This window comes from Hyperolius riggenbachi, chromosome 3 (assembly GCF_040937935.1).
Source record: "Hyperolius riggenbachi isolate aHypRig1 chromosome 3, aHypRig1.pri, whole genome shotgun sequence".
In the NCBI taxonomy this organism is placed as follows: domain Eukaryota; kingdom Metazoa; phylum Chordata; class Amphibia; order Anura; family Hyperoliidae; genus Hyperolius; species Hyperolius riggenbachi.
This window is the reverse complement of record NC_090648.1, coordinates 258667681-258681045: the sequence shown is the minus strand read 5'-3', so window position 1 is coordinate 258681045 and position 13365 is coordinate 258667681. Positions and strand designations below refer to the sequence as shown.

Below are 13365 nucleotides of genomic sequence, written 5' to 3'. Positions count from 1 at the left end.
AAATACTATTTTGTATGCAATGCATCATTTTATAGAGTATGTTTTTCATGTTGTTGGATCTTCTCAAACTGAAGTTGCTATTGTTTTGTATGAGCGAAACCCATTCCGTGCAATTTCTCCAAATTCATTTGTACGGTATTAGAGTTTAATGACATTGATTTATATTGGCAAAAGAAAAAATACTGTGTTCCCTTCTGAAGTCCTTACACTGCATAAGCAACTCTGCATTTTTATGTCACTGTTGGACTGGTTTACTTTCAATAAGGTGTGGCTCTAATTTTTTGGCCACTCAGTAAATATGGGAGTTGTGTTTTTGGAGTAAGTACAGGATGTAAGAGTGTGAAGACAATAATACTATTTACTGAAGCATACTCTTTGAATCTTTGAAGTGGTATCATCCTGATACTGGATATACTCGTCCTCGCGCATGTGCAGTTGTGTCCTTGACGTCGATGTGGCTGCACTCGTGGTAGATTCCTAAGTGCAGTGTGTGCACTCAGAGCAGTGAACATCACTCAAAGCCACAGCGGTGTGCAGGATCAAACTGAACACGCCAAAGCACACTGTATCCAGTTGAAAGGTCCCGACCAGAGGGGGTTGGAGCCTAGTCTGGGAGGTATTATGGAGAGGTGAGGCTTACAGGTGGATACAGCACTCAACTGCATAACATTGCTGACACATGTATGTACCCTATTTAAGTCTGATTTTGCATTGGTGATCTTTTTGATGTTCCTTACTGTAAGTTTTTAAAACCTAACATTTTCACATGAATACTTTAAAATGTTACTTATTTTTGTGTATTTCAAAAGTCTTCAAAAGAGGCCCCAATCCATACAAAATACATACTTTATTTTTAATTCCCATTTTTTAGATGCAAGATTGATAACCACAGTATGTACAATATCAACTGCTGTACTCAAACTGATAGCATGCTAGCTGCAGTGTGTGCTGATCTCTACTTGAATAATGTGCTTTCAAACTTCTTCTACAGTTATAAATCGACTTTTCTACACCTATTATAATCTGTCTACTGAAGTGCTGATAACCTTTTTAACCACCCTGGCGTTCTATTAAGATCGCCAGGGCGGCTGCATGAGGGTTTTTTTTAAATAAAAAAAAAAAAACTATTTCATGCAGCCAACTGAAAGTTGGCTGCATGAAAGCCCACTAGATGGCGCTCCGGAGGCGTTCTTCTGATCGCCTCCGGCGGCCAAAAGTAACACGGAAGGCCGCAATGAGCAGCCTTCCGTGTTTGGCTTCTCCTGTCGCCATGGCGACGAGCGGAGTGACGTCATGGACGTCAGCCGACGTCCTGACGTCAGCCGCCTCCGATCCAGCCCTTAGCGCTGGCCGGAACTATTTGTTCCGGCTGCGCAGGGCTCAGGCGGCTGGGGGGACCCTCTTTCGCCGCTGCTCGCGGCGGATCGCCGCAGAGCGGCGGCGATCGGGCAGCACACGCGGCTGGCAAAGTGCCGGCTGCGTGTGCTGCTCTTTATTTCATGAAAATCGGCCCAGCAGGGCCTGAGCGGCACCCTCTGGCGGTAATGGACGAGCTGAGCTCGTCCATACCGCTAAGGTGGTTAAACACTCAAAGTGGGAGTACATATTACTAATGGCACATGTTTTGTAATGTAAACAGTGACATTGACTAGTTTGTATTGTAGAATTAAAGTAAAAAAATAAATAAAAAAAAATCCTGGCTTTTGTAGCAATCCAGGATTCTGATTTATCCTTGTTGGAGGTGATGAGGAAGTCTGTTTTGATATTTTTAGGAGGTGCGCACATCCCTGTATTGTATTGATTTTAAAGAGGTCATGATTTATGTTCCTACTAAACATTATCTTGTCTGTGAAATGTTATTTCTTTTATTTTTTTGCAGAGATTACTGTTTGCAAAATTATTTGGCCATCTGACATCTGCAAGGAGGGCGCGGAAATCTGAAGTGCCACATTTTCGTCTGAAGAAAGTTCAGAATATAAAGATGTGGCTTTCTCTTCGATCATACTTGAAGGTAGGAAAAAGATTTTCCTAACCTGTCATTAAACTTACCATAAAACTTAGAGGAGCGTGTTTTTTAAGACAAGTGCAACATTTTTGCATTTTTGCAAGAGCACATTTGTAACCACATGCCCAAAGCACCAGTTAAAATGCTGACCATGTGATATCTAGAGAGAACAGCACTACATATACGGGCCAGGTAGTCCCAGGTAGGGGTAATTGACAGCCATTCCATTCATTGTTGTCATTTAAATCAGACCAACATTTAACATAGGAAGTCTTTGTCTGTAACTTTGCTATACAGTATTCTAGTGATTCAGAAAAACAAAAAGCTTTTTTTAATATATTCTTTTAAACTTCTGGTCTATGTTATCCATATAGCCCAAGCTGCAAGCATGTACATTTACTGTTAAGGGTTTCCAGGACAACTAGTAGCATTTGAGTTTATAATTGTGATATAATAAAATGAATAGAACTTTTGTTCCATAGCTCAACCATTTAATTTATTGAGTATGGCCCAGTGCACACCAAAACCGCTAGCAGATCCGCAATATGCTAGCGGTTTTGGGAGCTGATTTCAGAGCGATTCTAGTTATGTTTAGAGAGGTTTTCTAAACATACCTAGCGGTTTTGGGTGCGTTTTTGTGTAGCAGATTACACATATTGTTACAGTAAAAGCTGTTACTGAACAGCTGCTGTAACAAAAATGCCTGGCAAACCGCTCTGAAGTAGCGTTTTTCAGAGCGGTTTGCATTTTTCCTATACTTTACATTGAGGACGAAACGCTTCCAAAAACCGCAAACGCGGAGCAGGAGGCGCGTTTGCGGCTTGGCAAAAACCTCAAAACGCCGGTGTGCACCATCCCATTGCAATACATTAGCCAAGCATTTTTCCAGGCGGATGCGGCCGGCGGATCGCTCCAAAAACCGCTCGGTGTGCACTGGGCCTAAGAAATTATTTTGATATGGCAAATTTATTTCCTTTATCTTTTTGCCTGTGAAACAAACATTCTCCCCCAAATTTTCCAGAATATTTAAATGCTTCTAATTTTCTTATTTCAGCGCCGAGGTCCTCAGCGGTCTGTAGATGTAATTGTTTCATCAGCCTTCTTACTGACTATATCAGTAGTATTCATATGCTGCGCACAGGTGAGATATATATATATATTTATTTTTATTTGTTTTTATCTCATTGGCCTCGATTCATCATTGTCTTTGCGATAACTTTTTCCAGTTCGTTAAATTACTGAATTCGAATCTAGACTTTATTCTTGCCCTTCTGCACCTTTGAATCACTCTCAGCTGATACATAACCACTTCAAATGGCTCCATGATCTGACAGGAATAACAACAGAGCAGTGAAGGAGATAACTAATCCTAAATGTAACGCTAAACCACGCCCACTTTCATGTTTATGAATTGCACTTTCTTCCGTTTTATCGCATCATTACTGAATGATTACCGAATGCTTACTAACAGCTGTAGATGACTTTGATGAATCCTGAAATCAACTTATCGAGTTCGGTATTTTACCGAGCTGTCGGTAATTGATTTGATAAGTCTTGATGAATCGAGGCCATTGTATTCACTTTAGCCAAGTCATGTGCATTTATGCCAACAAATGTGGGTTTCCTCAATATCCTACTTATTTTTGTTAGTACAGTAGAAAAATCATTTTTCAAATCCGAGATTGTGGCAGTTAACTTGGAGCAACATGATTTTATTTTGGTGATGTGAATTCTGTTTCATAATACACAATTTTTACCCAATCTGAGCGCTTCAGGTCTAGCTCTTCTATTATCTTGTGGGCAGTTCTCTGCCCATTAGCCAGAGTTTGTGTCCTAAACATAGGAGGGGAAATGATCTCATGCAGTAAGCTGTCCAGTGGGGAAACTTAGGACTGGATAGGATCAAGGGGTCTTATTTTTCTACCCTGCTTTCATCACCCAAATGTCTTGAGCTGGGCTTTAAAGCAAATCTGTTACAAAGCTATGCTGCAGGAACCAAGCATAGGATAAACCACTGCATAATTATAGGTTACTTTAGGGCTACTTACACACCAAGACGTTGCATTTTAGGGGACATTATGGTCGCATAACGTACCCCTAACGCAACGCATGGTGGTGCGGGAGAGGACGGTAGAGTGAGCCGCGTTAGGCGGCTCTATCCGCATAAGGTCTCCAAGGGTGGCGCTGATTGGCCGGCGGGACCACGTGATGCGGAGCGAGACACTCCGCATCACGTCCCGCCGGCCAAACAGCGGCCGCCAGTGCTGTGCATATTAAGTAGCCATGTGCGCGGCTACTGTAGCGGCATCTCCCCGCCTCCTCTCCGCCCCCCACTGAGCATGTGCAAACAGTCTAACGCGGCACAGCATGCTGCACTTTCACTACAACGTGCAGCGTTACATGTAACGCAACGTGGGCAGTGTGAACAGCCCACTTGTTTTACATTGCTGTGCGTTGGGGGAGCGTTACAGGCTGCACTAACGTGCGCCTGTAACGTCCCTGTGTGGAAGCAGCCTAAATGAAATGCGCATGCCAAAATTGTCATCTATAATATGCTAGCTAGCATCCTTACATACATTACTTCACACAACGAGCAAAATGTGTCAGTAATGAGATGATGTGCCTTTCCCCACCCTATCATTCTGAACATTTTCAAAGGAAATGGGACGCTGTAGTCAGCCAGCTTAGCATCTTTAGACCCTGTTCATACTGTCAGCGTTTACAAAACGCATAGAAATTCAAAGAAACCCAAGTTGAAATACGCATGCGTTTGTATGCGTTTTTCTTGCATTCAAATGCGTTTTCTATTGCGTTTTGCACACACATCACACAGGAAACAGAAAAGAATTATAGGAAATGCAGAGGGAAACATACGCAAAAAACGTAATAGTAGGCGTTTTTGATACACAGCTATAGACTTTCATTGCGTCAGTTTCTGTGCGTGACGCACAGAACTGCATGCAGCAATGCGGATGAGAAACATATACGTCTCATACGCATACATGTGAACGAGGCTATTAGAAAACATTAGCCGTTTCTATGCGCAAAGTCTACCCGTATGCGTTCTGTAAAAACGGCTAGGAACGCACATAGTCTGAATGGGGCCTTAGGATGAAGGCATAGGCTAGTCATCAACCTCCTAGTGCCTGGTGGCTCAGAGCTATTCGCCTAGACTTTCCCTAACCTCATTTACTGTCCTTTACCTAACATATTGTTGATGCGGAACCCACCGCCCCCCCCCCCCCCCCCCCCCACACACACACACACACACATACACACACACCCCACCCCCCTAAATGTGTTTGCTCATCAATTTTTTTTTTTTTTTTATTGTTTTACAAGATTGATGTTTCATTAAGTCAAATAAAATGGACAAATTCCTCTCTATGGCCAGCTTCCAATGCCATTTGCTTACATCTGCATCCCTCACAAACATTAATAATAATAACCACTTCACCCCAAAGGCGTTTTTACCCTAACTGACAAGAGCGATTTTCACCTTTCAGTGCTCATCCCTTACATTTGCCAATAGCTTAATCACAATGATATGATCGATATCTTGTTTTTTTCACCACCAATTGGGCTTTGTAGGGTTGATATTTGTTTTCAGTAATTACTTTATCTTTTATGCATTTTAAGGGGAAAAACAAGGAAAAAAATGAAAAAATACACTATTTCTCCAATTCCATCCCCTATAGTTTTAATATAAACACTGCTACTGTACATAACACCCACACATTTTATCTGCCTATTTGTCTTGGTTATTACAAGATTTTAATGATGTCCCTAGTGCAAAGTATGGTGACAATATAGTATTTGGAAATAAAGGGGTATTTTTTGTTTTTTGGGGGTGGATTTTTTTTCCACTATTTTCACGTGCACAGGAATACACGTGCGCACGCGCACAGCAGCAGCACTGCCTGACTTATAAAAACGTACTGGAGCCATTAAAGGGAAGGTTCAAGCAAAATTAAAAAATGAGTTTCACTTACCTGGGGCTTCTACCAGCCCCATGCAGCCATCCTGTGCCCTCATAGTCACTCACTGCTGCTCCAGTCCCCTGCTGGCAGCTTGCCGACCTCGGAGGTCGGCGGGCCGCATTGCGTACATTTTTACGCTGGTTCAATGCGTACATTTTTATGCATTGAACCAGTAATGCGTAAAAATGTATGGGTTAATGTTCCTGCACTAGTGGGAATGCGTAAAAATGTACACAATGCGGCCCGCCGACCTCCGCTCCGAGGTCGGCAAGCTGCCAGCGGGGGACTGGAGCAGCAGGGAGTGACTACGAGGGCACAGGATGGCTGCATGGGGCTGGTAGAAGCCCCAGGTAAGTGAAACTCATTTTTTTTATTTTGCTTGGACCTTCCCTTTAAGAGGCTCTAGCAGGACGTTTTTATAAGTCAGGTTGTCATTAAGTGGTTTAGATTATACAGGTAGTCCCGACTTACGATGCCCGACTTACGAACGACTCACCAATACGAATGGAATGGATTCTCAGTTTCCATGGGAACAAGTTAAAAAAAAAATTAAATTGGACTTGTAGTTTTTGAGAAAATTGATTAAAAAAAAAAATCTAAGAAAAAATGTTTTTTAAACTTGTATAAACAGGTACAAAGGGCAGAGGTGACACAGAGGGAGGGCACAGAGGAGGTACAGGGGACAGAAATGGCACACTGTTCTGACTTTCAGGTTAAGAACGAACCTACAGTCCCTATCTCGTTTGTTAACCGGGGACTACCTGTAAGTATATAATGAATAATATAGACTATATGCCACTTGTTGAATATATACCAGATAAAAGAAACAGATGTAGATTATGGTTTAGTGGCTCATGATGTAGCCCAAAATCATAACTGCATGATCTCTGCAGACAAGTGCTATGCAGAGAGGCACTGTGCATAATATCCATGCTAGATTTCCATTGGCTAAACTGATTATTTGTGATCATTTAGGGTGAAAATATAGTGTGAATACAGATGTTTTTGAGAATATTGGCCCTCCCCTCCAGCACACTGATGAATACGAGCCGGTTTATACTGCAGGATAAAAAAAAACCCTGATCCATATAAAAACTGATCTGACCAAATATCGACCTCCATTCTGTTAGCGTGGTCAATGTGACGCGTCCGATCCAGAAAAATCACTCCTACCCCAAACTTGCGGTCCGTTCAGCGGAACGGGCTATAAGGATCCATTGTAATGGAGCAATGTGAACCGATCCTATTGATTAACATAGGATCCGGTCACCTCTGTTAGCGTCCAGTCTGTTTAGTTCGCTAAACAGACCATTTTTTTTATGGCAGCGTGAACCAGGCGTTACATTCAACAATGCTACTGCAATTACAGTTCCTGCTGTTGAGGTACAGCACGACCTATTCGGTTTGTTATACCCCTTTCCACTCCATTGAACAGAAAGGGCTGCTCGGAATCAGTATACTAAAGGCTGGTTTACACTGATTTAATTGCTGTCAGCTAAAATGCAATAGACAACTGGTGCACAGTGCTTGCAAGGGCAGGGCTCTCTCCCCCTTTTGTGTCTTGGAAATCATTATACATTTTATTCATCATGTTACTTTTATCACTGTCCTCACCAATTCTATATTTTGTATTCTGTATTTTGTATCATTTTTGTATTTTGTCACTAATTATGTATCTTGTATATTGGTGCACACCATTGTCCGTATTATTATGTACCATGTTTGTTTCTTACTTTGTACAGCGTCATGGAATATGTTGACGCTTTATAAATCAATAATAATAATGTCTCCCTATGACTCAGTTTACATCTATGCATTATAACCAAAAAAATGTTCACAATGCACTGCCTGGAGAAATTTTTCATCCATTGCACACCCAGTTCATAGAAAATCGCGAAAGCAACTGAAAGGGTTCGTTTCCACTAGCCGCTGTGCGTCCTGCGAGGCACATGACGGAACTTCCTTTCTATGAAAGGATGCAGCCGAATCCCAGAATCTGTGCCATGCCTGGCTATGGGATTCGCTGCGTCCAGAAAAATGCAATGTTGGCCGAATAGCTAAGGCAAGTGTTTCAGACCACGGCAGCATTATTCCCTATGGCAGAGTTTTCCCACCTGATCTGCTTACGGAAAAACTACGTAATTTGGCCTGATTTCTGCAGCAGTGGAAACGAACCCAAAGAGAATGCAGAATTACTGATAAGTTAAAACCTATCAAATGTTATCAGTTGCTAGTTGGAACTCAGCCTAAAGCATGACTTGTGTATTATGTATAACACACACACACTCACACACTCTGTATGTTATAAAAACACTGTTAACAACTTTGGCACAGGTGGGGGTGGGGGTGGGGGGGGGTCTTGGGGTTAGTCACCATTGGGGGGGGGGGGTGATCTTGGGAATCTAGCAGTAGAATATCGCTAATTGTAACCATATCCTACTAGTGGCAATCCCCGGTGCCCTTTTTTTCCAGGCGTCTTTTTTTTCATGTATGCTTGTACAGTACCTGTTTGCTACTTATCATTTATAAAATTAACTAAATATGTATTTTGCTAATGTGTGTATACACCTTGGCATTTAGCTGTACATAAATAAGGCCTATCCTGCATATCTGTGGTTCACTGATGTGCATGTGTATTTGCCTTTGTTATATAAATGGGACCAATCTCTTTTTGCAGTATCACTGTTTTGCATTAAAATCAATTATGAACACGTAATCGTTTTGTTTACTTATATTCATAAGTCTTTGTTAAACTTTTTTTCATACGTTTGTATTTGCTGAGGCTTAGTCTGCCATCTAGTGAACAATACAGGTACATTTACTTACTGCAAAAATATATATGGGTTGAAAGACCTGAATTAAATTCTTAGATGCATCATTCTGACTGGCACCAGCGGCAAGCCACATATGTATCACAGCAAAAAGTCCTAAAGAGGTCACAAGGAACATATGAAATAAGATAAATAAAAGCTTACTTTACACATATAATAATAGAACATAGAAATGGCGTGCATGAGGAGCACAAGAACATTTGGACACACAATTTTGGCTGGTAGAATATTGGTAAAATTTACTATTATTCTACATATTAAATGTACAAAATACTGGTATATCATATTTTACTTCAACTTAATCTAACACTACTCACACACAACCCTCCTTTACCAATGCCTAACTTTAACCATTATCCCCCTCCCCCCACGTGTACACACACACACACACACACACACATCCCTAACCCTTGAAGACCCCCCCCCCCCCCCCTCCACACAGACACTAAACCACCCCCCATGCCTGAACCTTAGACCAAACACCCCCCCCCCCCCCTGCGCCACACTTTATAATGGCGCCTGGCGCCAAAGTTTTTTTCAATAGTGGGTGTCAAAATTCTCTGCTCCACAGAAATGTGATAAGAGTAAACAATGATTAAATCTAAATGACTCATCTAAATGCAACCAACTGGCATTGTTGCAATGACTAACACTAATAGGTGACTCCCATGTTTTCTGACCTCAAACTCTGCCAATTTGTCCCCACACAAATAATTCTGCAGCCTCCTAGAACTTTTGGACCTTTCTACAGGGTCATCTACTGCAGAGGGCTCTGTCATGAAGTGTTACAGGGATAAGGCTGCATGTGAGGTTAATGCATGCTTAAGACAGCAGTGTGCTAGGCTTAAGGGGCCCCTACACTGGTCGATTTCAGCGATCGATCGATTCTATCAAATTCCCAATTCTATCAATTTGCGTCCGATTTTGATCACTTTGATCTATCTGACAGGATGGAAGATCTAGGTCGATCTGCTGCTGGCAGCAGATCGATGGCCACAGAGTTGCATTGGATCCAATGGTCCAATAATGCATTTAGATCGATTTTCAATAGATTTCATTCTGAAATCTATTGGAAATCTGTTCCAACTGTACAGCACACATCAGATACATTCCTGTCAGATTGGATTTGACAGGCATCTGACAGAAATCTATCTGATGGTCGCATCTGCTGCAAATCTATAAGTGTATGGCCACCTTAACAAGCATCTCAGTTAGCAGGCAGACACTACCGCACTACCCCAAATGAAAAGTATGCTTTGCTGTACCTTTAGCAGCAACTCACTGCAGCAGTGTGTTACCAAAACGTAACCCGTTACACCGCAATGCTAAAGTTGCACTGTGAAAGGTGTACAGACTTATCATTGCAGTCCATCTTTCTACATTGCAGTGCCTCCCTAACGTCACTCCATAACATCCCACTGGGAACTTCGCCCCAAGTTAACTGAATTGGATAAACTGTTTTATTCATTGGGGTTGAAAACTGAACGTTTGCATTTTTTTTTTTCTGGTATTAAAAAATGAATACGGCTATTTAGTGGTAAAGTATAGGCATTTTCACAGCACATTTTAAGTGTGTGTGTGTGTGTGTTTTGTTTTTTAACCTCTTGAGCACAGCACCAGAGGTTTATTACCCTCCAAGTGACCTGGCCATTTTTAAAAATTCGTTAACAACTTTAACAGTTTTTGCTCGTTCATACAACTTGGCACCCACATTTATTTTACCTCTTTTTCTTCTGACAAATAGAGCTTTCTTTTGGTGGTATGTGATAGCTGCTGTTATTTTTAGTTTTTTTTATTTTTAAATAAAAAGCCCGAATTTTATAATAAAAAAAAAAAAAATCATACAGATAAGTTAATTGGCTTCCCCCTTAATTGACACTAGACTAAGATACATACACTACACTACACTATACATACATAGACATATAGCTATGGCAGGGATTAGATTGTGAGCCCCTTCAAGGGACAGTTACTGACAAGAAAATATTCAGTACTCTATACATCGCTGCGTAAGATGTCAGCGCTATATAAATACTTTTTCTTAAAGGACCACTATCGTGAAAAATGTAAAATTTTAAATACATATAAACACATACAAATAAGAAGTTTGTTTCTTGCAGAGTAAAATGAGCCATAAATTACTGTTTTCCTATGTTGCTGTTACTTACAGTAAGCAGTAGAAATCTTACAGAACCGACAGGTTTTGGACTAGTCCATCTCTTCATGGGGGATTCTCCGCATGGCCTTTATTATTTTCAAAAAGACAAGCCATGAAAAGGATTTATATAAAGATGCAAACCATCCCCCTAGCTGTTTGCACACATTTTTGTCAGTTGGGCAGAGCAACTGCCATTCACTAAGTGCTTTTGAAAATAAAGAAACCCCCAAGAATCCCCCATAAAGAGATGGGCTAGTCCAAAACCTGTTGGTTCTGTCAGATTTCTACTACTCCTACTGTACTTCTACTACTGTAAATGACAGCAACATAGGAGAAAAGTCATTTATGTCTCATTTTACTCTGGAAGAAATGTACTTCATATTGGTATCTGTTTTTGTTATTTAAAATTTTCACAATTTTCATGATAGTGGTCCTTTAAAAAAATAAAATAAACAGCCTGCCAGCCCCGAACACTGGCTGGCAGGCTGATGGCTGTGGCCTGTTGTGTAAACTGAAGGGAGCTTGTGCGAGCGCGAGCTCCCGTCAAATCTTGACCCTCGTGAGATGACTCCTATCTGCATCGCAGAGGATGAGAGAGCCACTGACCTGCTGCAATTCCGCGTCAGGTGGTCGAGAAGCGGTTAAAGATTACTGATGAGCAAAATATTTTCTTGACAAGTTAAATAGCTTTTCCTAGAAAGTCAGTGAAGTACTGAAGTATACAAAAGAGTAAAATATATTTACAAATTAGAACATCTGACAGCTGTTATACAAGACAAAATACATATTTTTGATAAGGTATTATTATTATTTATTAGATTTATATTGCGCCAACATATTACGCAGCGCTGTACAATAAATAGGAATGGGGGAATGTTACTCTGTTACCACTTGGTTTGTGAAGCTAACCTATGATTGTTTCAAGCTTTTGCTGGCTGGAACACTCTTCTTTTCTCATTCTTTCTTTTCTTTTTCTATCCTTTATTTCTTCCGGGGACTCTTCCCCCTCCCTCCTCAACTGCCCGGCCTGTATGGCCCCCAGGTCATTCTTACTTTTGCGCCTTATATTAGTTACCCCTTTGGGCTCAGTCAATTGCTCCTGGTGGCTCATATAGGGTGGGTTATACTATTTCTCTATGCTATATGTTTTTTATATTAGTCTTATTCGTTAACCAGTTTTATGGTCTACATTTCATGGTTATGCTCATTGTATGACATTTTATGCTTTCAGTTATTCACCGTGTTGGATACTGTAATAAAGTTCTTAGCTTGTATATTATTGAATAATAAAATAAAAAAAAATTTGGACACATGTCCAACTTTTTTGAACAACAATTTGGATGTGTGTACGCGCTGTTGAGCGACTGATAACAGCCGTTTTGCCCGGATCCATTGGACCAACTGTCGTTTAAACAACTGTTAGGTCCGTACATGTGTACAAACAACTTTTAGTCGTTTGTCCAACTAATAGACCTTCAAACAAGTCGTTTGATCAGTCATTTAATCTAGTCCATTGTTCTATCCAGTCTATTGTCCAAGTTGGTTAAACGACATGTAAATTAGCATATCAGCCGCTTTGTTGGTCAGTGTGTACATGACGTCTGAACGACTTCTTGTCATTCAGATGACTAGTTTAAATGACAATCGGGCATTAAGTTGGACGTGTGTATGCACCTTTAGGTCTAGCAAATCGCAGAGTAATTATCACAGCTGGCAGTTGCATAGATCAGTTGATAGAAGCTTTAATTGACAAACTGCAACTTCCGCTGCTCAGGTCAGGCTAATTAGGTTATGTTATCTCACATGCAAATTGTAACATGAAGTTGTGTCTTTTTAACTCCTGAAACTGCCTTTTGTTTTTTCCCAGCTTTTGCACATTCATGAAACGTTTCTGGATTGTCACTACAATTGGGAACTGGTCATCTGGTGCATTTCATTATCGCTCTTTTTATTGAGATTTGTTACACTTGGATCAGAAACCAACAAAAAATATAGCAATACCTCAATATTGTTAACAGAACAGGTGAGTTACTTACTAAGTTCTATGGACTCTTCAAAGGGGTTTTCCTAGAAAATAAACGCTATAAAACACCATTCTGGTTGTGTATAATACAGGGGAAAAACACATACGGTACTTGCCCACTCTGGAAAACTCTTCATGTTTCCCGATCCTCCTCTGTACAACTGTGAGGTCTTCTATGAGTGTCTGTCCTCAAGACCATCTGCCCTGCCATTTCCTTTCATTAGAATTATGGGAAATTTAAAAATCAGCAGACTTGTAAATTAACGTTAACACCCTAACCTTGCCATTGTCTGGCAGATGTTTGATTAGAAGACCTCTGGAAAGACAAGAACTGGGAAACGGTAAAATCCTTTTAAAAGAAGGCAATG

General features: G+C 40.9%; 1 protein-coding gene across 3 annotated transcripts in view; it reads left to right on the top strand.

The window, feature by feature from the left end:
• PHTF2 (putative homeodomain transcription factor 2) overlaps positions 1–13365 on the top strand; it is a 174350-nt gene that overhangs the window by 136957 nt on the left and 24028 nt on the right. For 2 of the 3 annotated variants that reach the window (XM_068276208.1, XM_068276206.1), the window contains 4 exons: positions 1880–2011; positions 3060–3146; positions 6617–6748; positions 12842–12997. In XM_068276208.1, coding sequence (XP_068132309.1) covers positions 1880–2011; positions 3060–3146; positions 6617–6748; positions 12842–12997 — 507 coding nt within the window. The remainder of the gene's footprint in view (positions 1–1879; positions 2012–3059; positions 3147–6616; positions 6749–12841; positions 12998–13365) is intronic. The other variant, XM_068276207.1, reaches the window with a different exon arrangement.